We start from the raw sequence: 26101 nt of genomic DNA on the forward strand, positions 1-26101 counted from the left end.
AGAAACCCAATGAAACCAAAAGCCAGTTCTTTGAAAAGATCAATAAACTCAGTAAGACTTTGGCAGGTAAACTAAGAAAAAGAGAGAGGACACAAATTACTAATATCATAAATAAAAGAGGGGGACATAGATCCCATGGATATTAAAAGGATAATAAGATACTATGGCAACTCTATGCCCACAAGTTTGATAACGTAGATGAAAAGGATCAATTTTTTTAAATTAACTTTCTTTTTTTTTTTTGGCTGTGCTGCACTGCTTGCAGATCTTAGTTCCCCCACCAGGGATGGAACCCGTGCCCTCAGCAGTGAAATCGCAGAGTCCTAACCACTGGACTGCCAGGGAATTCCCTGGATCAATTTTTTGAGAGGCATAATCTGCCAAAACTCCTACCAGAGGAAATGAAAAATCTGAATTGGCCTATGTCTGTCAAATAAATTGAATCGGCAATTAATATCCTTCCCAAACAGAAAGGAGCAGGCCCAATGGGTTCAGTGCCGATTTCTATCAAACACTTAAGGAGGAATGTATACTAATTCTCTTCAATCTCTTTCAGAACATAGACGCACAGGGAATAACTTCGTAACTCATTCCCAGCATCGCCCTACTAACATAACTGAGGAGTGGCAATATTAAAAAGGATCATATCTGATCATTTCTCAGAACAAATGAAATGCAGGGGACCTCGGGCCGGGGAATCACAGCGAGCGCCCAGCAAGCGAGGAGTGTCCCTCCCAGCGCGAGAGGACCAGGTTCAGAAACCGCTAGGAAGGCTCTTCCCCTTGGGTATCTGAAAGCCTTGCCGGGAATTGTGCTTTACGAATGAAGTGTCCCAGTGTTTGCCGTTTCCTCACTCTGGGGAGCTGCCCTCTGAACAGAGGCATCTTTGTTGCCTTCAGAAAGCTGTTTAACTACTGCGCGGCGGCCAGCGCCCGCGACGGTGGATTTTCAGTCTTAACTTCTCCTTTCCCGCTTCCTCCTCCACTCTTTAATGAGGATTCCGCCCGTTGATTTGCGGGTGCCATTAATTAGCGTGTTTGGTGGGGAGTGAGCCAGAACGAGCAGGATTCCGCAGTCAGACCCGGTCAGCCGAGCGCACGGTCCCGGCCCTGCGCGCAGATGGCCGGCTCCGCCAGGTCCCCGCGGTCCCCGCACCCAGCCCGGCCTCGGCCCCACGGCCCTCAGCCTTCACCAGTGAAAACCCCACGCGAACGAAACACAGCTGCAGGGTGGCTGCTCTGCGGCACGCATCTCAAAACCTTTGTTGGAAGCAGTGAACCAAACAGCTTTGTAAAAACAGGTACCAGGCAGGAATAAAACGCACAGCCCATCCCTGCGATGGGAGGGCCGGTCGGAGGGCTGGGCTGTGGCTCGGATGTGGGGCTCCTTCCTGCCCCTCCAGCCCTCGGGTTGCGCGGGGGCAGCCGTGCTCTCAGCCCACCCTCCCCCGACCTGGCCTTGGGAGTGGGGGAGGGGCTCTCGAGGAGAATTACCCAGGCAGTGCCGCGCCGCTGAAGTTCACGTCCATCCGCCGCGGATTCCTTCCCTCAACAAAGCCTGGCCGTGCGCCGGATGCCGGGCCTACGGGCGCCAGGACGGCCCGGCCCTTGTCTTGTGGAGCTTACCGATGGTCTAGGGGTGGGTCCCCCCAAAGCAGACCCTGCGGACGGGGATTGGATGAAATGGTTCGTCTGGAAGGTGAAACTAGGCAGCCCTGATGAGGGGGCAAGACACAGGGAAGGCGGTGATAATGAGTGGGGTTTGCGGGTCTCCATCCTGACCGGGTGCTGGGAGCGACTGAGACTGAACCCATCTCAGCCCAAACTGACAGGGATGCTGGGGTATTTACCCACCAACTCCCAATCGTCCGTGGAGGGTTGCTGCTGGGGGCGTTACTTCCCCAGGCCCCCAGGCCCGGCCGGTGCACTCCCGGGGCCTGTGAACATCGTCAGGCAGAGGGGCAGGTGTTGAGGTGTGTTTGGGAACTGTCTACAGGTGCTGCAGGTGACCTGGGCTGGTGGGCAGCCAGCAGTCAGTGCCAGCTTCGGGGTCTGATTAGGGGGCCAGGTAAGGCGCAGTAAACCAGTAGGCAAATGAGTAATTACAATCGTGGAGGTGCATTGGGGGGAGGGCAGGAGCTGAGCGCAGTGGGGCAAGGGAGGACCTCCTTCGGGTGGGAAGGCCTGTGTCTCCAGTGCCGGGAGAACACAGCTCACCCTGGCCAAGAGCCTGGGTGGCTACACGTGAGTCAGGGCGGTGATCGTGTATTCACTGCCACTGCGAACTGGCTAAAAGCACGTTATTTGCTGTTAGTTTTCTCAATTGCCAGTAGATGACCTAACACTTGACACTGGAAATGAAAGTCACTCACAGCACCCACTTGCCCTTAGTGACCCCTTCCCATGACCTGTTGGCCGACATAGCCTATGTCACCACTCCCCACCCTGCTGATGCCCAAGCAACACACCTGCTTCCATCTGCATGTCCCTGTCCCCTTGGGGAGGCCATGCAGGCCTTCCCGGAGTCTTCCTCTGCTCAGGGATCCCCGCTTGGTGCTGGGTGCTGTGCTCGCTCCTGTGTTTCATCTGGTCTTGGGGTTCGTTGGACTTACAGATGGGACTTGAGGAGTGTGGCCATGAGCTCTTTTGATGGACTGAAGTGAAGGAGGAGCTGAGGAGGAAGGGGGTGGGGAGAGCAAAGAGGACAGAGGTGGGTGGAGGTCAGGGAAGGAAGAAGGTAAATACAGTCCCAGGGGCCAAAGTGTTATCTGGGTTCCTACCTGGGGTTTCCCTGTTATCTCACGACCTAAAGAAAAGAGACGGAGCATGGGCACCCAAGCCTCCTGCAGAAATCTGCCTCAAGCCCACAACACTGCTGACTGATAGCACCTGGAGCAGTGCAAGATTGAGGGCTTTATAGGCCCTCAGCACCTAGAAATTCAAAATAAAACCAATGCTGAACCTCAGAAAAGTGTAGGGACCCCCTGACATTGTCATTTTCCCCATCCTGACTTCGCTGCTTCAGGCCCGACAGTCAGGCTTTGGGTCCCGACCTCTCCAAGGCCTGCCAGGCTAGTTGCAGCTCTGCCCCTCAGTTTTCTCAACCACAAAATGGGGATAATAATAGGCCTCCCTCGTTAGGTTTGTCACAAGTATTAAATTAACTGATGTGTGTCTAGCGCTTAGCACAGCAACTGGCCCAGAAGAGATTTTTACGGCTGGGTGAGGGGAATCTGGGAAGGACTCAGCCAGAGGAGCCCTTTGGACTGGGCCTCCATGGCAGGGTCACTGTGGCTGTGGAATAAAGACGGATTGCTGGGGGCGTGGGAAGGGGCACAAAGATGGTGGGGGAGACACCAGAGGTGGAAGGAAGCCCAGTGCCCAAGACAGCGTTCTTGGATGCAAACCATAGGAACCACAGCCAGCCAATTCATGCTGCAAAGAAGTTTACAGGATGGCATCACTTTTTTTTTCCCCCCAGACTGATGAAAGTTTGGAGAAAAAGAGCAGGGCCGTGACAGGCCAGGCATCTGTGAACGAGGCCAAATTATTCAGGGAACAGTGGGGAAGTGTCAGGGAATGCAGAGTAGCCACTGGACACTCACCACCACTCCTGTACAAAACCCAGAGTGGACTCTCAGCCTCCAGGATAACTCGTTTATCTGGGAGGGGATTTCAGGCAATGCCAGTAGGGGAGTTCAACAGTGAGACAGGAGCAGGTCTCTAGAAGCAGAGCCCAAAGCACGGTGTAGATGCATGAGCTTTATGGGGGGGAGGGAGGGGGAATTCAGCAGTGAGGGGTCCAGAGAGGAGGGAAAGGGTGGATGAAGATGAACACTTGGGTCCAGATGAGCCTTGACCTGACCCGTGAGCCGAAAGGGGTTTGAAGCAGAGATGGCTCTGCACAATTGTCCCCCCTGAGGGTAAGAGGGCAGCCTCCTACCAAGTCATATGAGTCATCAACCATTGTGTATGTGTATGTGGGTGTGGGTGTGGGTGTGGCCTGGGTTAGAGGCTTTTGTCAGCAGAGGGCAGTTCTCCTGATTAGGGGCAAGAGCCTACATTGGGGTGGGGTGTGCGGTGTGGGACTGGGTGGTGTAGGGATGGGGTGGGGGGCGGTGCAAGAGCCCAGGAAAGGGGCTCTGGGTGGGGCACCCATAGCACTTAGGAAGAAAGCAATATGGGTTGTGATAATTAGTGATAACTTGAGCAAACCCAGCTGGGGACTTCTGGAAGGCCTGAGTTATCCCACTGAAGACCTGGGGCCGTGTTTATACTCCGACTCCTGCTTTCTTTGGTCCTCGGCTTCTCAGGGCATGTACTCCTTGGCCCCTCTGGCCAGAGGGCTCTGCAGACCAGAGAAAGCCCCCAGGCAAAGATGTGGGTCCTGGGCACTGGAGGCCCTGCAGGCTGCAGGTGGAATGGTCAGGGCACAGATGTGCACAGGGCAAAACAGCATCTGCTACAACAGCCTTTAAAGGGGACACAAAAGCAACCGAGAAGGAGCAGACAGAGGCGGGAGGAAACTCCAGAGGAGCAGAGCCCTAGGGTTCCAACGTGCAGACACACGCGATGCTCTTTATTTGCGGTGCGCGTCCCACTCCTAGCGCATCTGCGCTTTATGCTACCAGCCTGGCCGGGGGCGGCTCCGAAAAGCCCGAGACGGCTGTCGTTGAGCCACTTACACCCCGGCCAGCCTCAGCCTGGCGTGGCGAGGAGCCGGGACGCGTCCAGACAGGGAGAACGAGGGAAGCGGAGAGCACATTAGTGGCTGGCCACAGACAGGGGCTGGAAACCTTCCCTGGAAAATATTGAGCGGAGAAAACCTTTACTGATTAGTTAAATCCCAGATAATCCTGGTTGATGAAGGCAGATCCGGACCCCTTAACGGATATAGGGTTCCAAAACGACTCCGGGGGTTGACCCAGGCGGGGACGCGCTAGAGGGCTCTGGCTCTGTCCGCAGATTTGTATATGTTGGGAGGGGGGGCTGGGAGGCGCCTACCTTCCACCCCGTCGGCGGCCGAGGGGTTCCCCAACGCTGTCGCCCACTTGCGTAGACTCGGCAACCGCCCGGGCGCCCGGAGGGACGCGCGGAACGTGGGTGGGATCGGAGCCGGCTCGCTCCATTTCCAAGTCTCCTAAAGCACTGGACGCGCTTCCCCCACTGGGCGGACGCTGCGCAGAGCGCTCGCCGGCTCCCCAGGGGTGGGGTCTTCTGAGCCGATCCCGCAGAGTCGAGGGGCGCGAGTGGACCCGCGATCCCCCGCCGGAGCTAGGGGTGGGAATGGTGGCGCGGATTAGTTCAGCGGGGCGGGGCGCTTCTTACCCGGGAGGGGGCAGTGAGAATGCCCGCCCGCGCAGCGCTCCCGCCGCCGCCAAGCCGCGGAAAGGAAGGCGCCCGGGGTTCAGCTCTCCCTCCATCCTGGTCCCTCCTGCGGTGTGGCCGGAGGAGGAGGCAGTGACTCTTCTGTCCAGGAATTGCAAGGTCCCCTTATAGCTCCAACCTCGGGGCTCTCGGGGTCTCTCTCTGCTTCGCTTTGCTCTCCCGATTTCTCTCTCCGTGTCAGGTGTGAGCGGGTTAATACACCTCAGGTTCTCTCATCTGCAAAATGGGTTTAATAATATCCTTCTGAAGGGGTTGGAAACCGGTGTGCTGTTGGCACTGAATGGCGGTCACCGTGTGGTGCTGACGAAGTTGGCCTCCTCCCGGATGGCCTTTTGGTACCTCTGGGTCCCTGGCCATCTACTCGAGGCCTCCTCTGACAGAGGCTGAGGGACAGAAACTTCGAGACCCGGGCCCAGGCGAGGGGCGCCGTCGGCCCTCCAAGCTGCAGGTGCGGCGCACACGTCTGCCTCTGAGACCGGCCCTTGCAAATGTCCCGGACGGGGCCACCTCAAGGCCAATTGTCCAGCCTGCCTGCTCCGGACGTCTGCAAATGTGTGCATCGTTAGCTGTCTTTCTTAACTGAGGCCCCAAATTCTGATTTACAAACTTCTGCTCTGCCGATCCAAGAGCCAGAGCATCTTGGCTGGGTCCTGTACCCCTAACACCTTCCCCTAAACCCAGAGATAAATTTAGGGAGAAATTCCTGGCGGAGCCAAAAACGACGCTGGCGTCTAAAGCCGCCCCCACCCCGAGCGACTCAAAGGACAATTATCCCAAAGGAAAGTTATTGTTTTGCTAATCCCGGGAACAGCTTGCGAGGGGGAGATTTGGGTCTTCTTTTAATAATGAAAAGTTAATGCGCAGCCTCTTCTAATTATCTTTATTGGAAGCCCCTCGTTTAATCCTCAGGTTTGCAGAGGACCCACCCCGAGGCGCAGCCAGCTGTAGATCCACGTTGCCGGGTTCGGCTCCAGCTCGGGTTCCGGTTTGGCTCGGGCTCCGGCTCGTCACCGCTCGGCTCGGGGTCCGACTCCGGCTCCGGCTGTGCTGATGGTGCGCGCAGAGACCCGTGGGGCGTCCGCGCGGCGCTGTGAGAGCTGCCGCACCCCTCGCTGGGCGCCCGCCTGGCCGCTCGCCTTCAGGGGCGGGACTGAGAGATTCTGCTTCCCGGGTTCCGCGTTGGAGAAGGGTGGGCTCAGGGCTCCGAGCGATTCAGGTTGGGTGGGCTCAAATGTTCGTAGTGCGAGCCAGGAGAGGTTTACCCACGTGTTTCGTTTCGCGCCCACTTTAACAAATATGGGCGCTGCACGTGAAAATCAGGCTTTCTTTGAATAGTCATAAAATCTGCCAATAATTTGTTAGCCTCTATGAAGAGGGGTGGGTCCCAGTAGACAGGCCCTATTTTCCAATTTACCATCCCCACTTAGGGGTCGCCAGATGAAATACTGGTACACACTTATAACTTAAAAGAATCACAGTTCGTCTGAAATTCTGATTTCACTGGACCTCCTGTAATGCAGTTTGCAGAACCTGGCGCCCTTGCCCGACGCCCTGGCCCGGCCCGGCCGCTCCCGCCTCTCTCCACTTCCTCTTTTTCAGCTCCTTCAGTGTGTGAATTTTGCGACCCTGACGGCTCGGCCATTAGAACACTGGGGTGGGTTTGGCTGGAGTTGGAGTGGGCACGGGTTAAATGAACGTTTTCCACTCCTTTCCCCTTGGGCATTTTCAGGGAAGGCCTTGCCTCCGGCGGTGGCGTTGGAGGGCTGGAGGGGGTCGTATTGGTGGTAGTGTTGAGAGTGTGGCTGGGAATGGGGCCTTGGTCTTAATGGGCGACTGGATGCGGGGAGGGAGGCTTCAGGGAGGCTGCGAGCGGGGTCTCCGCCGGAGTATCAGGAAGGGGAGAGAACAGAATGGGGACCTGGAACCTGCGGCTTTCAGAGTAGAGGTTTAGGGAGGGGACGACTCTATTTTAGGAATAGAGTTGTCTGCTGCCTATTTTCCTCCCACCGAGAACGGGAGTGGGGGTGGGCAGGGGGACAACTGGAAAGGAGAGGGGAGAGGGAGCTGATTGAGGGGACCGCAGCTGGGAGGGCGGCGACCGAAGGGAGGGAAACTGGTGGCGTCCCCATCTCGCGGGGTCCAAGGCGTGACGTATCCGCGCCCCGCTGATTGGAGCCCTCCTGGCGCCCGACTGTATAAATCGTCCTCAGAGCTGCGCCCCCTTCGCAAAGGTTACCGAGAGAGGGTCCAGCCTCGCCGCCTAAGAAGCCATGACCGGTCGAGACGCGCTTTCCGACGGGCGTGCCAGGAGCAGGGCACTGGTGCCTGGAGGCCCGCCCACCGGCTCGCGCCCCCGGGGCTTTGCCATCACCGACCTGCTGGGCCTGGAGGCTGAGCTGCCCGCACCTGCTGGCCCCGGGCCGGGATCCGGCTGCGAAGGCCCCGCGGCCGCGCCCTGCGCGGGTCCACGGCTCTGGGGCTCCTGCTTGGCGCGCGGGGCCCTGCCTCTGGGACTTGGCCTCCTCTGCGGCTTCGGCGCGCAGCCCCCTGCGGCCGCCCGGGCGCCCCGCCTCCTCCTCGCAGACGTGCCCTTCCTGCCGCCCGAGGGGCCTGAGCCCAGCGCCCCGCAAGTGCCCGGCCGCCCGCCGACCCAGGCCGCCCGCCAGAAGCGCAGCGAGAGCGTCTCGACGTCCGGTAAGGAGGCCAGTCCGTGCCACTCCTGTCGCTTCCCTCGGCTCGCGTGCGCAGGGTGACACTCCGGGGCCCCGCCAAGGCCAACGCAGCCCCCCAGATCTAGGGAAGTCGGGACCTCAGAGCGTGGCCTCGCCGGGGAACGCATTCTCGCAGCCGCGCCCTCTGTCCCTGGCCTCTCCTCTGGGTCTGGTCGCCGCTGCCCCGCGGACACCACCACCACCCGGTCTGGACCCACCCTGGGGTCTCAGCGACCCGGCCGCGGTCTCCGGGGGCCTTTCCCCCGTGCCCGCGCGAGGCTCGGCCTCTGGGAACGGCGGAGGGCGGGAGGCCTGGCCCTGCCTCGTTTGTCAGTGGCACAGAACCCGGTGCCCGCCGGAGCTGGAGGGTTCGCTGAATTGATTGACGAATTGTCCGGCTCTTGGAGAGCGCGGGGTGGAGGCCTGGAACTGTCCTCCCTGTACTGAAAAGCGAGTCTGGGTACCGCACTTCTCCCCTCCTTCCAGCACGTGAGAAGCAAGCTCGCCCGTCTTATGGTAGCTGTGCCCAGCTCCTCAGAGAAGTCGGGGTGGATCGTGGGGAACAGAAGGGAGCAATGGAAATCTACAAAGACAGGGCCGAGAAATAAAGAGGTTTGGGGTGTGGGGGAAGAGAAGGAGAATTACAGGAGAAGAGGTGGATGGAGAGAAACTATGTAGCGGACCGCAGAGCTGAGCATCCAGGCAGCCGAGGCAGAAAGAGTGGGGTGGTCTCCACTGCTGATTAAAGGAAGCAGGCGGGGGACTTCCCTGGAGGTCCAGTGGTTAAGACTCCGCGCTTCCACTGAAGTGGGTACAGTGGTCCGGGAACAACTAAGATCCTGCATGCCCTGCAGCGCGGCCAAAAAAAAAAAAAGTAAGCCGGCGGGATCAGCAGGCAGGCCAGCGTCCACCCAGCTCTAAAAGGACTTTGTTTCATGACTGTCTAGGTAAGATCAAGTGAACCCCACTATTAGTTGTTTCACTAAAAATGCAGGAACCACCTTCATAGGATGGGCTCTTTCCGTATGAGGACCATAAAACTAAAGGCAATAATGCAACTGCATCCTAGTCTGTGAGGGCGTTTCTCAAGACCAAGACCAACACTGTCCAGTAGAAACATCATGTGACTGTGAGTAACGATTTCTCAAAGCCACGTTAAAAAGGAAAAATAAATAGTTGAAACAAATTTAAATACTCTATCTTATTTAATCCAATACATACAAAACATTGTCATTTTACATGTACACAATATAAAAATTATTAATATTTTACTTTTGGGGGTATTAAGTCTTCAAAATCCACTGACTATTTCACATTTACAGCTGGTCTCAATTCAGATTGGCCACATTTCACGTCTCAATAACCTTATATATCTATTGGTATACCAGATTGGACAGCATGGATAGCATAATATTATAATCCAATTTTTCTGGTGAAGTAATTGATGTAGGAGTAAAACTGACATTATTTTACTATTTTTGCATTTCTTAATTCACTTTTTAGTGTTTTGAAGCAAATATGCTTTTTTTTTTTTTTTGCAGTACGTGGGCCTCTCACTGCTGTGGCTTCTCCCGTTGCGGAGCACAGGCTCCGGACGCGCAGGCTCAGCGGCCATGGCTCATGGGCCCAGCCGCTCTGTGGCATGTGGGATCTTCCCGGACCGGGGCACGAACCTGTGTCCCCTGCATCGGCAGGAGGACTCTCAACCACTGCACCACCAGGGAAGCCCGCAAATATGCTTTTTAACAATGAACCTGACAATAGTTTGGTCTTCTAACCTTCCTTTCAACCTAGATCTTTTGATATGATGGATTTCAAAAGATAAAGCATAGTGGAGTGGGTTCTTAAAATTATTTCACCTGCCATCTATGAATCATCTGGGCACATTTGCCAAGAATGAATTTCCCAGATCCTACTTCCAGAGGTTTGGAATCGGTACAGCAGGGCAGGGGGTCAGCTCTGATGAGGGTCTGGTGTCACAAATCTCCGTCCTCCCTTTGAGAAATGTTGGTGTATTGGTTAAGATGAGGAAGGTGAGAGAGAGGCAGAAGGAAGGGGATGAATTTGGAAGCTGAAGGGACAGGAAACGCAATTAGTGTTCAAGTAGCTTTGGCTTCACACAGTCTGGGGTTTGAATCCCAACCTCACTGTTGACTACCTGTGTGATCTTGGGCAAGTTACTTAATCTCTCTGTGCCTTGGTTTCCTCCTCTGTAAAAAGAGAATAATAAAAGCAGCTGCCTTGGAGTTCTTTTAATCTATGGAGAATAACGGTGATAATGCACGAGCAGTGCTAAGCTCAGCACCTGGAGCATGGTGTGAAAAATGCGAGCTTGTAAACATTCACATCCTCAAGAGGTTCACAGCGTCAATCCTCAAAGTAAAATCCAGAAAACAAAGTGAAAAATATGCTCACCTTTAAAGTCCTCCCTCTCTCCTTGTGCTAACAGATGAGGACAGCCCATCTGAAGACAGGAGTGACCTGAAGGCGTACCCCGCCCCCGGCAAGAGGAAAAAGCGGAGGCATAGGTACCTGCCCTCACCCCTTTCCTTGGGACACAGTGCCTGAGAACCAGCTGGCCCTGTGTTAGGGCAGCAGCGGGAAGGGCTCAGTAGCCATTTGGGAATGTAATTCTGCAGTTCGCAGGGGGCTGCAGGTCAGCCTTTGTAGCATTTTAAAGACACAATTTTGTGGGTCTGTAAAATGGGTCTTCTTAGAATGAGTTGATGAAATTCATTGAGGAGAAAAAAAAGACCTAAAGAACTTTGTTTGTTCTGAACTAAATTGTGGACTTTCCAGAGGCTAATCATTCAGAGGTGGGGCTTCCAGTTTCCATGAAGTAGGCAAAGAGGGGCCAGGCATGGGGTCCTCTGAGGCTGGAAGCCTTGCAGCCTCCTGTGGACATGTGCCCACGTGTGTGTTCGGGCCTCCCTCCAGGACCGTCTTCACCGCCCACCAGCTGGAAGAGCTGGAGAAGGCCTTCAGCGAGGCCCACTACCCTGATGTGTACGCCCGGGAAATGCTGGCCGTGAAGACCGAACTCCCCGAAGACCGAATACAGGTGCAGGTCCCACCACCCAGAGACACCACAGAGAACATGCTGTCCTTACATGCAATGAGTCAGCCCATAGCCACCTCTAAACAGCCCAGCACTTCCCCCTGCGCACCCAAACCGAAGGTTACTTAGATGCCGGAGCTTTCCTTTGTGTTCATTTAGAGAGGATGACCCCTGTAACCTTCAAGCCTTTTTTCCTTTTATTAAATCATTCTTAAAAATTACACAGTGTGTGCTGCATCTAGAAACTGTGTCAAGATATTAATGAAAAAACAACTATCACTCCATTGCAAACCCTCAAAGAAACCAGTGTAAATAGCCTGACGAGGCTTTTCTGCAAACTGCCCCCATGCCATATGCGCATCTGGCCCTGGAACACACACTTACAGGCACACAGGATTGGTCTTTGTCTTTATAGAAAGCCGTCCTGTGTGTGCCTCAGCCTCTGTGCTGACAGCACATCCTCGCCAGGTCAGAAGATATGCCACTCACTCACTCTTTTTAAACAGCTTAACAATAGTCGACACTCTTATTAAGATAAAGCAATCCAACAACTGAGGTTAGAAGAGACCATTGCCCTGGTGAACTGCTCCCATCAGTGTAAAAATTAACTTCTTTACACACTGTGGGATACTCTGGTTTTGTTTTGTCATCCCCGACTCCGTGAAAACCTCGGTGGAAATTGGTCCCGATTCCCCAGCACGACCAGTCCTGTGAGCCACGAGAAAGGCCTGGGTCTCAGGTGTCCCCAAGAGGGTGCACCTGTGCCCCTCTGCGCTGGGGTCTCCTCCCGTAAGCCCTTCTGCTTCCCCTCCCGCCTCAATCCAGGTCTGGTTTCAAAACCGGCGGGCCAAGTGGCGGAAGCGGGAGAAGTGCTGGGACGGCAGCAGCGTGATGGCTGAGTACGGGCTCTACGGGGCGATGGTGCGACACTGCATCCCGCTGCCCGACTCAGTCCTCGGCTCCGCGGAGGGCGGCCTGCTGGGCTCCTGTGTGCCCTGGCTCCTGGGTAAGGAAGAGGGTCCTGTGGCCGCGTCCTGCCAGAGATGTTGGGGGTCCCCATGCCCGATGGCCACTGCCAAGCCAAGCAATGTAAATTTACTCAGATTCAGGCCCAGAATATCACATCCGATTTTTAATGAATTACAAGGCTTGGACTCCGATCAGTTGCCTTATTTTTCATTGGAACTATGTAGGCAGTGTGTAGACAGGTCCAATCAGGCCCTGGTTTTATGAGTGGAATGACACACCTTCATTATATGAAGTATGTTCCCCAAATGTTGAGAGCTGTTAGAGGTTTTGGAAACCATACGGTTCAGAGCTCATGGTAATAGGAAGCGGGAAGGTGCAGGCAATGAACCTGCAGACTGTTAACCCCTTGCACCCTGGACTCAGGAGGTCCAGTTCCTGGTCCTGGCACAGCCATTAATAATCTGCCGCGTAGCTGTTCTGTCCCCTCGTTTTTGGTGCTGGAACAGTCTTCACTGGTGAGGTCCAAGCTTTGAGGCTGGGCATTCTGAGGAGCTGGCACCCTTACTGGTCTGTTGGCTGTTACCAGAGACACTCGGGCTTGGAGGAATGAGTGACAAACGGCACTCTGGGCAGGGTGTGAGATTAGGATTAGGGGGCCGAGGGGGCATTTTAGGCTGGGGAGGAGGAGGGTTTTTGTTCAGCAAACACTTTTTGAACCCCTACCCACCTGACACTGTGCTGGGACTGAAGAAACCAATCATCTTTGCCCTCAAGGGTGGAGAGCCTGGAGGGAACTTTGGGCAGGTAACCGGGCCCACCCCTCTGAGTTTACATGAGCAGGTGGGGTGGAGCTTACTGAGTCCGCAGGTCTGTGGCCGAACAAGAAACTGGGCCTCGTGCTGCCAGACATCTGACTTTTTGAGAGAAGCTGGAAGTTTGACTTTTGATGTAAATCTCCTGATTTTAAAATGTTGCCAACAAGTTTTAAAATAAAAATTTAAAAATCACCATGTCATCCAAACAAGGCCCTTTGCTGGCTGTGTCCAGCTGGCAGACACCAGTCTACAACCCCTGATGTTGAGAGTTACCTACGAGACTCTCCTGCAGGCCCCAAGACAGGTACCAATAAGGGAAATTCTAATGGGATTTAGAGAACAGTGACATGGAAGAAATTGACTTAGTTGCTGTATTTAGAGATATCTGTTTTTATTTATTTTCCTTTTTTGCAAGGGATGCATAAAAAATCCACAGGGATGATAAGGAAAGCAGAAAGTGAAGAAAAGCTGGCAGGACTCTGGGGCTCTGACCGTCTCAAGGAAGGTTCTAGCCCACAGCAGGCAGGACCCCAGAGGGGCTTGGAGGAAGGCAGCCCTGAGAGCGGCTTGGAAGACGTGGCCATTGATCTCTCCAACACCACACGTCAGGAGACCAAGAGAGTGCAGCAGGGGTCTGGTGCCCAAGGATGTTCAGACTCTGAGGCGCTAGAGGGGCTCCAGCCAGGGAAGGAGGGGGCCTTATGAGGCTGCAGGTCCCCTCTCCCCCACCAAAGGCTGGAAATGTGCACATTCCTCACCAGCTTTTTTCAAAAGACAAAAGTTGTCGAAGACAAATACTCTCAGTTGGATTTTCTTCTTCTGGTGTCAGGATGAAATGCAATGCCACTTGCTTTAAGAAGACAAATGGTGACTTATAGAAAATTCCATTTCATTCTAGAATGGAAATCATTCCTTAAAGGCACATGAAGCAGTTAATTTGGTGTAAAACTTTTATTCTCTTCTGTAGAACTTGAGGAGGGAGGATATTAAGTCCAAAACCCATTTTCACTGCCAGACATCCCAAGATTTGGTTCAATATACTGTGTAGACTCACAGATTAAGTCTGCTGTCCTTACTCTGAATCCAAAAATACAAAATTATTTAACCTACAGAGAATCATATATCTTCATAGATACTGAAGACTTCATGCAGACCTCATATGAATGAAACATAACACCTTTACCTTGAACTTGGCTTTGGACTTTCTCATTTTCTTGTTAGGCAATGATTCTATGTCCTCCTGAGTGTCATTTGATTGGGTCTGTCATTCCAACCAAGAAAGCCCTCTCTCCCTTCCCTTCTGAAACAGCACAGGACCATATCTGAACAACTGTTGAATATCTATAAACATTGTCTTAAGTTCAGACCAGGCTTCTTGGTTTTTTAAAATTTATGTTTGAGAGCACTTTAGTGACTTGATTTCGTGAATGTTTCCTTGCCTGTATTTCCTTTCCTTTATTTATTATTTTAAAATAAACGTTTTGTGGTGTGCTGGTGTCTCACACACCCCCTCTGTCTGCATGTGCACCTCCTGCTGCCCCTGCCGAGGGTGCCTCCATTAGCCTGGAAACATTACACCCCAAGCGTTTCACGCTCGGGCACTTACCCTGTGTCGCTCTGTAAACTCCTATGGGGCAGCGTCGGTGTCTAACTCTCTTTTCTGAGTTCAGAGTCCAGAGCTTGCACCTTGCTGACGGGGAGGCTGAGTGGGAAACACGGCTCTCCTTGAAGAAGAAAGCGTGGGAAGGAGGGTGAGGACCCTCTAAGCAGGTGGCTTCCTCTGGGAATGGGCGCCGCTGCCCTTCGGGATGGGCCTAGCTCTCCCGTCTCTCCGGATGAGAAAACACAGTTTCCTTCCTTTGGTCTGTTTCTCTTATCCTGTGATTGTCCCAGACTTTTGTGAAAATTAAATGTCACCTATCCTTACTGCAGTAACAGCAGCTAACAATGAGCCCCACCTTCTCTCATTCATTCTGGCACCAAGATCTCAGCTGAAGCCTGGGTCTGATGGCGGGAGGGCAGGTGCTGGGAAGAATCTGGAAGTCACCTTCTTTCTGTCCCACTGGACCTGCAGAGCAGGCCCTGAGCCATGTGGCCACACCTGTTCTGGACCCTCTGCTGCCTCAGGCTGGTTCTCAGATTCTTGCCTCCCTGTCTCTTCCTAGTTTATCCAGGCTTGAGTTTGGGGGAGGGAGCTAGTAACCTGTGCAACTCACATACAGCACACTCATAAAATAAGATATTATGCAGCCACTAAAAATGATAACAATGATGCATACTTACGTGGAAAGATGTTCATGAAATGTTGCCATGGGGGGGCTTCCCTGGTGGCTCAGTGGTTAAGAATCCGCCTGCCAATGCAGGAGACATGGGTTCGAGCCCTGGTCCGGTAACATCCCACATGCCACGGAGCAACTAAGCCCGTGTGCCACAACTACTGAGCCCACAAGCCACAACTACTGAAGCATGCGAGCCTAGAGCCCATGCTCCACAACAAGAGAAGCCACTGCAATGAGAAGGCCGTGCACCACAGTGAAGAGGAGCCCCCACTCGCTGCAACTAGAGAAAACCCGTGCGCAGCAACAAAGACCCAACACAGCCAAAAATAAATTTTAAAAATTAAAAAAAAATTAAACGTAATTATAAAAAAATGTTGCTGATTGAAAACTCCTAAATGAACCCAAAGAAGGATACAAGTAGAAAAAAATATGTAAAGCAGAATAAAAATGAAATAAAGAAACTTAACTGCCATAGAACTATACAAATAGTGGACAAATTTCTAGGCAAAATTATCTAAAAAAGGAGAAAACAGGAAGAGGCAAAAGAGAAAGGGACTAGAACCAGTAATATAGACCATTTAAAATGTATAAGGACACTAATGTCTCAGTTTTTTCAGTCATAAAATGGGGATCTTAATAGAACACCCTTGTTTTCGTGGAGATTAAATGGAAGGATGTGAGTAAAGTGCTTACCTCGGTTGCCAGCATGGTAGAGAAAGAGCAAAATAAATACTGTTGTTACACTATTACTGGCATTCCCGTTAGTATCAAGACCCCAGTGAGAACACTCGTCATCATCATTATTTAGCAACATGGGATCCACTAAGTAAATCATGGGATAATAACCGGTTGGAACACTGTGCAAACAGCGTTTAAGAAGAGTCCCAGGGGCACAGCAGAACTCCACCCCGGGGCCGCTGGGTGCAGGAGAGGGACATGCCCAACGCGAACAACCATGCACTGTCCGGTGAACTTAAATCTGGGTTGGGCCTTCCAGCAGCTGGGGGACCCAGGTAGGGTCTGTCCTTCTGCCTCCTTCGCCTGCCCTGTTTGTCCAGGCCAGGGTGCTGGGCGCTCGACAGGCTTCCTCACTCCCCATTGGTCAGAACTGCTGTCACTCTCAGGCCTAAACCAATCGTGAGTCAAGGGGGCAGAATTCCTCGTTGGGCTTAGACCAAAAATTCACCTGCTTTCCCCAAGCTTCTCTCGCCCTAAAACTAAGTATAATTGGGCTCCTTCCAGCAAAGAAGAAAAAGGAGTGGCCGCTGACCAGCCAAGGGACAGGCCGGCCGCAGGCAGGATGTGAAATAGTATATGTGACACTAAAAAAGAAGAAAAGAAGGCAATTGAAGTTCCTTTGAAACGTTCAGAGCATTTATCTTTGGATCATGGGTAAATGGATACTTTTGGTCTTTTTTTCATACTTTCTAAGTTTTGTAAAGTTAGTATGTAAAAATATAATAAAATAGTGATTATTATTATTAATAATATTATTAAAATAGAATTTCCTCTTTCTCAATTTAGGGCTAAGCACACACAGGACAAAATCTCATTTAAAAATACAATGAAAACGTTTAAGGATAGAGTCCGTATTTTGCCTGCATCTCCTGTCACGTCAACAGAAGTGCCAACTTGACAGGAAACACACAGTCCCCTTCAGCCCTTACTCAAATCATGCAGCAAATTGGAATCTGACCACTGACAGCAGGACTGAATTGTTTCCAACTTTCAAAATTGCTTTCCAGCTGAAATGTGGCTATAAAAACCTAAAAGGAGATTTTTTAAAAATTATAATTTTAGCAAGGACAATTTGGACAGATTCCTACTATGAACCAGTGTCAGCCCCGCTGCACTTTGGTGACAGGAGCAGCACATCAGTGCCTGAGAAACATGCGTGACTCCAGGAGATATTTTTAGAAATGACAGAAGAACAAGATATAGCAATCAGTGCCGTTTTCTTAAGTTTACCAGTATAAATACAATAAACTAAAACTATCATTCTCTGTGGTCTACAAATCATGTCCATATTGTCTTTTTTTATTCTCACAGCAGGTGAGAAACTGAGCTGCAGAGAAATTAAGTGAACTTGCTAAGCTGATTCTCAAGTTTATAAGGCTCAGGGCCAGAAGAGCTAAGCCAGCCTTGAAGCAGACGGAGGCGGCGACTTGCTCAGCCACATGTGGACACTTGGGTGAAGCTTTACGGTCAGGCCTGAGAGTGCTGGCTGGGGAAGCAGACAGACCCAAGAGCAGGGAGCATACGCGCATGCGGATACAGAGGTGGCAAGGCCGGCCATGAAGGAAAGGGCTCACTGTTTGATATGTTATTGGGACAACTGTTTATCCAAACGGGGAAAAATGAAATGGACATCAGTTTCACACCTCACAGGAAAATATGTCCAGGCGGATTAGACAAATGTGAAAGGCAGAACTGTAAAGCTTTTAGATGTTTGGGTCTAGAAGATGCTTCAGTTGCCCCAAGGCTGTGGTTCAAAACAACCATTTTATTTTGCTGACAGTTTTGTGGGTCTTTCTTCAGCGAGGCTTACCAAGCCTCAGCCCCTCTTTCCATCCATCTATCATCTCATCTCTCTGTCCACACATTATATTTTTCCTAACCATTTGAGATTAAGATGCATACACCACCAGACCCCTTATCTTTGTTTTTCCAGCTTGATTGAGATATAATTAATTGATATGCCATTGTGTAAGTTTGAGGTGTACAGTGCGATGATTTGACACACGTGTAATTGCAGCCAAAGAACCCTGGGCCATTGATCTGATATTGGTCTTGGGATTCTTAGAGCCTCACTTTGGAAGCTGAGTAGGGATTGCAAAGGTTTCAGAATCCTGGGAATGGGACCAAGAATTTTGTCTTGGGTATAGCTCTAGGGAGACCTGCTCTCAGAGAATTACTGTGAAACTCTCTGTTTTCCAATGTTAACTTTTGCTCATTCAGGTCCCGTTCACAGGATTTCATCAGGGACCCCACAGGCTGCTGCATACCCTGTTTTGGTGCATGACCACCTTCAGCTACACCCTCTGATGTTGCCAAAGTTTGCTCCTCTGGGGAGTTTCTCACACAGCTGTGTTCTGCCCAAAATAAGCGTGCTGTGTCCCTGTCACCACTGATGGTCCCTGTTAGTGGGTGCCCCACGTTCAGGGCTCCCGGATGATGCAAAGGGTTCAACAACCTTAGGACAGAAAGCACTGATCTCCCAAGTGTATTGTATTCTTTCCCAAATCTATTGCCCGGCTGGTGAGAGCAGAATCACACCCGTGACATCCGGGCCCAAGGAAAGGCGCACAAAGCTGTTCTTACAGAAGCACCCTCCAAGTTAAGGCTTCCACACAGATATCTATCAAGGGACTTCCCTGGTAGCACAGTGGTTAAGAATCTGCCTGCCAATGCAAGGGACACCGATTCGAGCCCTGGTCCACGAACATCCCACATGCCACGGAGCAACTAAGCCCGTGTGCCACACTACTGAAGCCCATGCGCCTAGAGCCCGTGCTCCGCAACAAGAGAAGCCACCGCAATTAGAAGCCCGCGCACCACAATGAAGAGTAGCCCCCGCTTGTGGCAACTAGAGAAAGCCTGTATGCAGCAAAGAAGACCCAACGCAGCCAAAAAAAAGGTATCTATCGAAAGGGAACGGTAGAGACCCATGGTGTCGTTCTGATTTCTTTGGATCCTCCCCACTTCTTAAAAATTCATCCAAGGCTGGCTGCCTTTTCTCCCTTTCCATCAAAATCAACGGATAAATCAATCATCACCAATAATATGCTGGCGCCACCTGTTGGCAGGCATGTGGCTGTGCTCTGGCCTGACTTGGCGGGTCAGACATCTAAAAGCACAGCTTGAACACGTTTGTGTAGACGAATTTGTTTTTCTACCCATCCTTCCAACCCACCCACTGAGCCACCTGCGGTGGTCGGCTCCCCTTTGAAATGTCTACAGTCATGTAACTGTCTCGTTAGCCACCCTTTCTGTGGTTAAACTGCCCAGTTTATGATACTTTGTTATAGGAGCCCACACGGACTCAGACACAAAGGCCTCATCTTTTTTCAATTTATCATAATTTAAAATAAATAATTCCTGCTATTCCCTATGCCCAGTCCACCACCTTAATCTCTCTCTGCCGTGTACACTAGATCTCTCCTCTCTTTCCCCAGATTGTCTGTCCCTCAAGTTCAGGGCTGTTCTGGATGCAACTAGCCTTCGTTGATCAATTCACTAGAGAGACAAAGACTGTTCTGAGGGCCTCATTGTTCAGGATATGCTCCTGGACTTCCCTTGATGGAGACGTGGCTTCGAGGCCCGCGCTGTGTTCTTCCTGTCCGCTGGTCCTGAAGCAACTTTAAAGGCAGAATCCATCACTAGGTGGCAGTGTTGGCCAGCTTTAAAGTTTGTCAAAATGGGCACTGGGTACTAGAAATTTGATTGTTTTGTTTTCTCTCCCTCATCTTCCCATTCAGTCAATCCACAATCAATCAATCCAGATTCATTGGGCCCCTGCTCAATCCACACACACCCTCCTGGATTCTCAGCTGGTGCCTTCAGGGTTGGGCTCTGTTTAATTTCTTTGGGACCCCAGGGGCCAGCCCCAGAGGAAGTGGTGTCCACCCCAGGCGGTCAGCACATGTTTGCTGGCTGACCCTTCCCTGTCGTGGCCTTTGTCTCAAGGTCGTGCTCGTATCATAAACCCTCACATTTGGGTTGACTGAGCTGAGAGGCTGGGGAGCCCCAGAGACATTCCTGAGGCCCCAGGTAGGGACAGTGATGTGTTTTCAGCTGCCTCTGCTGTCTCAGGCAGAAAAAGAGACCCATCTCTCAGACCAGCCCAGAAGCTGCTCCTTGGTTTCACTCCGTACCTCTCATCCTCCTCTGATCCTAAGGAGCCCAGCATCCAGGGCGATCACTGCCAAACGAGCGTCTGAGCAGGGATTTCCACTGGCCTCAGACCATGAAAGGGACAGGTCAGCCACCACTGAGCATCGGGACCTCGGGTTCAGAGTGAGGAGACTGCACAGGCCTCTGCTGGACGATGGACCTTCAGGATGAACCACGAGGACAAGTGGCCACGGGGGCTTTCTGGTGTGTGTGGGAAACCCACAGGCTGTTCAGGATGAGGTCTTGGTGTGGGAGCTGGCTCTTCTGAGCAGTGTTGCCCTTGGCCGTCCTACCCCCTTTCCTTGGCAGTAGAATCATCCTCCCCCTCTACCTCCCCGCTGCTCGCGGTTTGGTCTCAAAGGAAACTCCGAGACTCAGCCGAGAGCACCTTCCCTAGCTGCCCAGCCCCTCAATTTTTAATTTTATGAGTGTCAAAAGACAAACGTTCCCAGTCAGAACTGCTGCCATTCTCAGAAGCTGTTGGGCCAAAATCTGTTTATCCCTGGTTGCACTGGAGTCCGGGATACAGTTGGTTCTAGGGGGACCAGCTTCAACAGGAGACCGCAGGAAGTGAGCTGGGGTTCGGGGGTAAGGGGAGGGAGGCATGACTTCACTGCTGGAGCCCTGAAGTGCGAGGAGAAACAGTAGCTGCCCACTGAGGGGAACCCTCTAGCTGGGAGGGGGCAGTCTACTAGTTGGCAGCCAAAGAAAGACAAGGGAAGGGGCGGGGAGGGCATGAGATTTAAGCTCATTAGCCCTTAAATACGCCTGTGCAGCCCCCATGCCTTAGAAGCTATGATTTTACAGAAACAGAAAAACCCGGATACCCTGTCTGCCATATCCCCATTGGGATGAACACAGCACCTGGCGTTCGAGAGCCGAAGGATTCAGGGTCTGGCTCCCACTCATTCATCTTGCATGTGACAACATCGAGGCACTTACTGCATGGTGGGCTGGGGGCAGCGCGAAGGCCTGGTGTGCTTGTCCTGGCTCCCTGACAGTGCTCTCTGTCCACCTGGCTTCCTCGCGGTGGACGGAGGAGGAAGCCAGGGCTTGATCCACGGGTGACGGTGGCCACGGCTCACAGTTCCTAGAGCTCGGCCCTCAGAGGGACCTTCTGTGTCTGGTGATCGCCCCTGGCCTGCTGCCACAGCAAGCGTCCATGCAGAGAGGCGGGAGGGGCCGTGGCTGTGAGGTCCCTGTGAACCTGGGCAGCGAGAGAACCAGTTCCTGGAAGTACCAGAGACATATCACAGGAGATGCCGCTGTCTTCTTTGATGGTGCGCTTGACCACTGTGGGCTGTGGGAGTGTCTCCTGGGGGCCACGGAGAACTCAAAAGCCAAAGTCCTTCTTGTGGTTTGTGGATGGATGACACCTCAGTCTTTCCTGCTCACAGAGGGCTAGAGGGAGTTAAGGGGTTCCAGGATCTGGTGTGGACGGCATTTAGGGAGCTTGTTGTAAGAGCTGCCTGAGAACAGACCCACCCCGAGGTCTGCTGGCTCCACATGGCCCCATCCTAAGCAGATGGGGGTCCCCAGCTCTGGTAGGACACCATTGCCAGCCCTGTGCCACCTGGAGTCTGTTCTGGTTTTCACATCTGGTCTCTCCCACTCGTTGGTGGTGAACCCTCCTGCCCTGGGGCTGCTGTGTGCATGCTCCCTCCCGGGGATCTGGTGTGCAGTGTTACAGGGCACTGCGTGGGGGTCCTGGAGACCCCACTGCTGAAGCCACAGATACGAGTGTGCCCACATGTCATCACTGCCACTGAGGTCATGGGGACATCGGGAAATGCGGGCCCGGGGGCAGGGAGCCTGATACCCTTGTGCAGCCCATCCCAGACCCCCAGCAGCTGCGTCCTCTCCTTCCTCCTACCCACTTCAAGGCTCTTAGTGTGGATTTTCTGTATTGGTTTTGCTTTGCATTTCAGTCATTTGATTTGGTGCCCGTCTCCCTGTCTCTCCCTTTCCTTGGTCATGCCCTTGGGCTCAGGGGCTGTGTCTGGTTCATTGCTGTCGAGCTGACAGCCTCCATGCTGGCCCATGCACACGGGGTGGGTGGTGGTCCGTCACTGAAGGGAGTTGTGGGAGTGAGGATAACAGGGGCCAAGGAGCAGGGAGCTCTGGTGGCTCAGTGCTGGGTCTGCTGAGGGGGACAGGTGGGTCTCCCAAACCTGTATCTACAAAGCTGCTTCTCAGGAGGGTCCAGTGCTCCGAGCAATGTGGGAGGTAGGGCCTAAGAAGGCAAACACCCTAAAGCTGCTAAAGCTGTGAGCTCTGGGGGCCGAGGCTCCCCACTTGACAGCTGTGCCACCTTGGGTGGGCGTGTCCCCTCTCTGTGTTTGCTTTTTCATGTGTAAAGTGGGAACCAGGGCATCCTTCTCTTTGGATTGTGAGGGTCGCTGTCTCCGAGTTGAACATCAGGCCTGAGACGTAAAGTGAGCCCAGCTCCCCTGAAAACCCTCCCAGGCCTCCCACATCTGCACCTGCCAACTTGCAGCCTTCTGCAGCAGAGGGTCCTGCCTGTGTTAAGGGCAGGGGCTTCTGTGACCCACGCTGCCTGGACGACCGGCTGCTCTCAGAACTGCCGAGGCCCCATGGGAAGCTGCTCTGTGGATGTGGCCAGACGGGCAGTGGGGTGTGGCTCCACCTGCCGTAGTTCCCAGAGAGCCACTTCCAGGGGGCAGCTGGTGGCCTTGGCCTCAGTGGCCTCATCCTGGGTAAACTGGGCTGCAGGAAGTGCAATTCTGTACGACCTGATTGGCTCAGCAGTGTTTTCTCTCACAATCACTTCTCTCGGCAGTGTTTTCTGTACCACAATCACTTCTCTTTACCCAGCCTGAAGGAAACACCAGCTTTGTACTTCAGTCTTTCTTTTTTTTTTTTTTAGATGTTGGGGGTAGGAGTTTATTAATTAATTAATTAATTTTTGCTGTGTTGGGTCTTCGTTTCTGCGCGAGGGCTTTCTCTAGTTGCGCCGAGCGGGGGCCACTCTTCATCGCAGTGCACGGGCCTCTCACTGTCGCGTCCTCTCTTGTTGCGGAGCACAGGCTCCAGACGCGCAGGCTCAGTAGTTGTGGCTCACGGGCCTAGTTGCTCCGCAGCATGTGGGATCCTCCCAGACGAGGGCTCGAACCTGTGTCCCCTGCATTAGCAGGCAGATTCTCAACCACTGCGCCACCAGGGAAGCCCCTGGACTTCTTTCTTTAGAGTCAATTCCATGTACATTGCCCACTGTTCTTGTAATAGGGGTGGGGCAGGTGAGCCGCCTTTATGTGGCTGTTACAGTCAGCTGGCGGGTGTCCTGGTGGCAGAGAGTGAATTGAGAGGTGGATTGCGGCCATCTGCCCTGGGAGGCCCGGGGACAGGCTGGGGGCTGTGTCCCATGGAGCTCCAGAGTGCTGGCCTCGGCTGCCCACTGGCCGGGCCCAGGCCTTGAAGCAGAATGTACCTCTCCCCCATCCCCACCTCCGCGACCTGATGGCGGTGGCGGTCTCCATTGGTCACAGTCTGAGGGACCTGGCCCCACTTTGGGTGACCTGAGGGCCAGCTGGGTCCTGGGCACCTGGCTCCCTCAGTGATGATGGCTGGGCAGGGTCTGGGGACTTGGCCGTGAGGGCGCCACCAGCTGAGATCTCCCTCTTCAGTCGGGCCTGGGCACTGGAAGGAGGAGCCAGACTGGGTGCTGGACGAATGCTCCCAGGTAAGGTAACCGGCCAGCGCATGCACTCACTCCTTTCAGCCTTGGAGGGTGAAAGTCGAGCCTTGGGACCTTGAACAAGTAAAATGAAGGGTAATGATGTTGCTTTGCTTATGGGATTTGTTAAATGTTAAAAGCCGCAAGGAGGCATGGAGACAGAACTAAATGCCTCCCCGTCCCTTTCTTGTCAGAACAGAGAATAACATTTGTTTTGGTGGAGGTTTTATAGGAACACCGTCACCTGGCCACGACCTAACCTCGAGAACAAAGGATCTGACACCAAGAAGTCTGCAACAACTAACCACGCCCCTCCCTCACCTTTCCTATAAAAGGGCTTTGCTGAAAGCTTTTGGGGAGTTCAGGGTTTTTAAGGCATGAGCCACCTGTCTCCTTGCATGGCCCTGCAATAAATGTTTCTCTGCTCCAAACTCCGATGTTTCGGTGTTGTTTGGCCTTACAGTGCATCAGGCACACGTACTTGCATTTAATAACATTCTCTCCATGGGGTCTCTTCCTCCAGAAGGCTAGAGCTTACAGCATGGCAGCTGGGCTCCAGGACAGCAGGGGCTGCAGCTGTGGCCTTGCAGGGCCTGGACTGGGACAGTCAGAGCAGCACTGCTTGCCCACTTGAGGGGGAGCTTCTCACTTACACAAGGGGGTGAAGTTGATGACCATCTTTGGGGCCCCCAGCCACAGTTATGGTCTTTTCCTATTTCAATTTTATTTATTCTATTAAAAAGGTGATTCAGGCCAAGTGGTGAAGCAGAAATTGAGGTGGGAGTAGGGTTCTACCCACCATGTGCCTATTTCTTAGGGCTCAGTGCTCTCATTTGTTCCACTCAGGAGTTGAGAGTGGGCGGGACTTGATAGCATTAGATAATTTTTAAATTAAGTGAAAACTGCAGGTCGAGCACTTGGCACAGAGCAGGGCCCATGTCTAGTGCTATTGTTATCACTGGTTCCCCAGCCTTAAAAAGCAGGCACCACGTGCAAGCATGTATGTGCACGCGCGCGCGTGTGCGCGCGCGCGCACACACACACACACACACACCAGGGGCTGACTGACAGCAGAAGTTCCTCTTACAGCTAATAATAGGAGGGGCTGTTTCCTAAGCCCAAAGAACTCAATCAACCAGTTTTCAAAACTACCCTTTTCCTTCTGTTTACCTTATTTATTATGTATTTAGTTTGTGGGTGCTGTAATATTTAAGAGTCTGGTTGAGACAAGTTTCTGTGGGTTCCCTTCTATCTTTCCTGGCTTGACAATAAGAACACCGCCTCCCTCCTGGGTACAGCCCAGGGAGGGAGATATCACTCCTGTTTCCCCCTCCTCAGGGCTGCATAAGAATAAAAGAGTTGGTGTCTGAAACATGCAACCTGGAAGGGGCACTCAGTGAGTTCAGTAGTGGAGGTGGTGTAGGCACAGAGACGTTAAGGAACTCGCCCGAGGTCACAGAGCTAGAAATGCCGGGTTTTGAACCCAGGCCACAGATGCTGGAGCAATGAGCGAAAACCCCCCAGGGTTCCAAATCAGCTACGATTAGTGGAGCGTTTACTTCTCTACCACATGAAAGCACCGGACCCCAGACCGCCGCCCCAGGTCTCCACAGCCTCCTGCGCCCAGGACCAGCCCATAGCCCACAGGGGCTGCTTATGTGTGTGTGCATCTTGGCGGGGGGCGGGGGACGAGTACAGGCCGACCAGGCCGCTAGAGGGTTCACTCGCAAGGACGCCCAAAAGGATGAATACTTTGCCTTCAGCCTCTGAGATGTTGAATGGACCTAACCGGTGGTCCTTGGACCCACCTAAGGGCCTCGCTCCGCCGGTCGCCTGAGGCCGAGCCGGCTCCCTCCCACGCCAGACAGTTCCGGGCGCCCGGGAGAGCCAGCGTCCGCGGCGCGCGTATCTGCAGGTCCCCGCGCCGGGCAGCCGTCGGAGCTTGAGGACGCACCAACTGAAACCCCGGCAGCCCGCCCTGGGACCACTAACTCTTCAACAACACCAGGCACCCAGCAGGCCCTCAGTCAACATGGATTGAATGAACATATGAAGGAGTGAGTCAAAGATATCTAGGCCTGACTGGGATCTTGGTGGGAGTTGGACCCTTCAATTTACAGAAACGGGGGCGGGGGCGGAGCGGGTACGGGCGGGGCGCGGGTACGCGAGGGCACGGTCGCCACAGCCGCGCGGGGCTCTGAGGCGCGATGGCGGCGCGCTGCTTGGGCCGCGGTGTCGTACGGCTCCTGGGCGGCCTTCGCGGGGTGGGCGCGCGGGGCCTGGCGGCCCCCCGGC

The 26101-nt window shown here is 53.2% G+C and overlaps 2 protein-coding genes across 2 annotated transcripts in view; both read left to right on the plus strand.

Moving 5' to 3' along the window:
- The first annotated feature begins 7626 nt into the window (after positions 1–7626).
- VSX1 (visual system homeobox 1) lies at positions 7627–14431 on the plus strand. Its single transcript, XM_007451444.1, has 5 exons — positions 7627–8081; positions 10548–10626; positions 11036–11159; positions 11982–12162; positions 13356–14431. The coding sequence occupies exons 1-5, from the start codon at positions 7658–7660 to the stop codon at positions 13643–13645; spliced, it is 1098 nt and encodes a 365-aa protein (XP_007451506.1). The 5' UTR covers positions 7627–7657; the 3' UTR covers positions 13646–14431.
- Positions 14432–26013: 11582 nt separating this feature from the next.
- Positions 26014–26101, plus strand: part of ACSS1 (acyl-CoA synthetase short chain family member 1) — a 41734-nt gene continuing 41646 nt past the window's right edge. Inside the window, 1 exon segment of the mRNA XM_007451445.1 lies at positions 26014–26100. Within this exon segment, the coding sequence (XP_007451507.1) occupies positions 26014–26100 (87 nt within the window).

This window comes from Lipotes vexillifer, unplaced genomic scaffold (genome assembly GCF_000442215.2).
Source record: "Lipotes vexillifer unplaced genomic scaffold, Lipotes_vexillifer_v1.1 scaffold670, whole genome shotgun sequence".
Lineage (NCBI taxonomy): Eukaryota > Metazoa > Chordata > Mammalia > Artiodactyla > Lipotidae > Lipotes > Lipotes vexillifer.

Coding starts and splice junctions, on each gene's coding strand:
- VSX1 (XM_007451444.1), top strand. CDS start 7,658: ATGACCGGTCGAGACGCGCTTTCCGACGGGCGTGCCAGGAGCAGGGCA. Junction 8,082..10,547: donor CGAGAGCGTCTCGACGTCCG/GTAAGGAGGCCA, acceptor TTGTGCTAACAG/ATGAGGACAGCCCATCTGAA. Junction 12,163..13,355: donor CTGTGTGCCCTGGCTCCTGG/GTAAGGAAGAGG, acceptor CTTTTTTGCAAG/GGATGCATAAAAAATCCACA.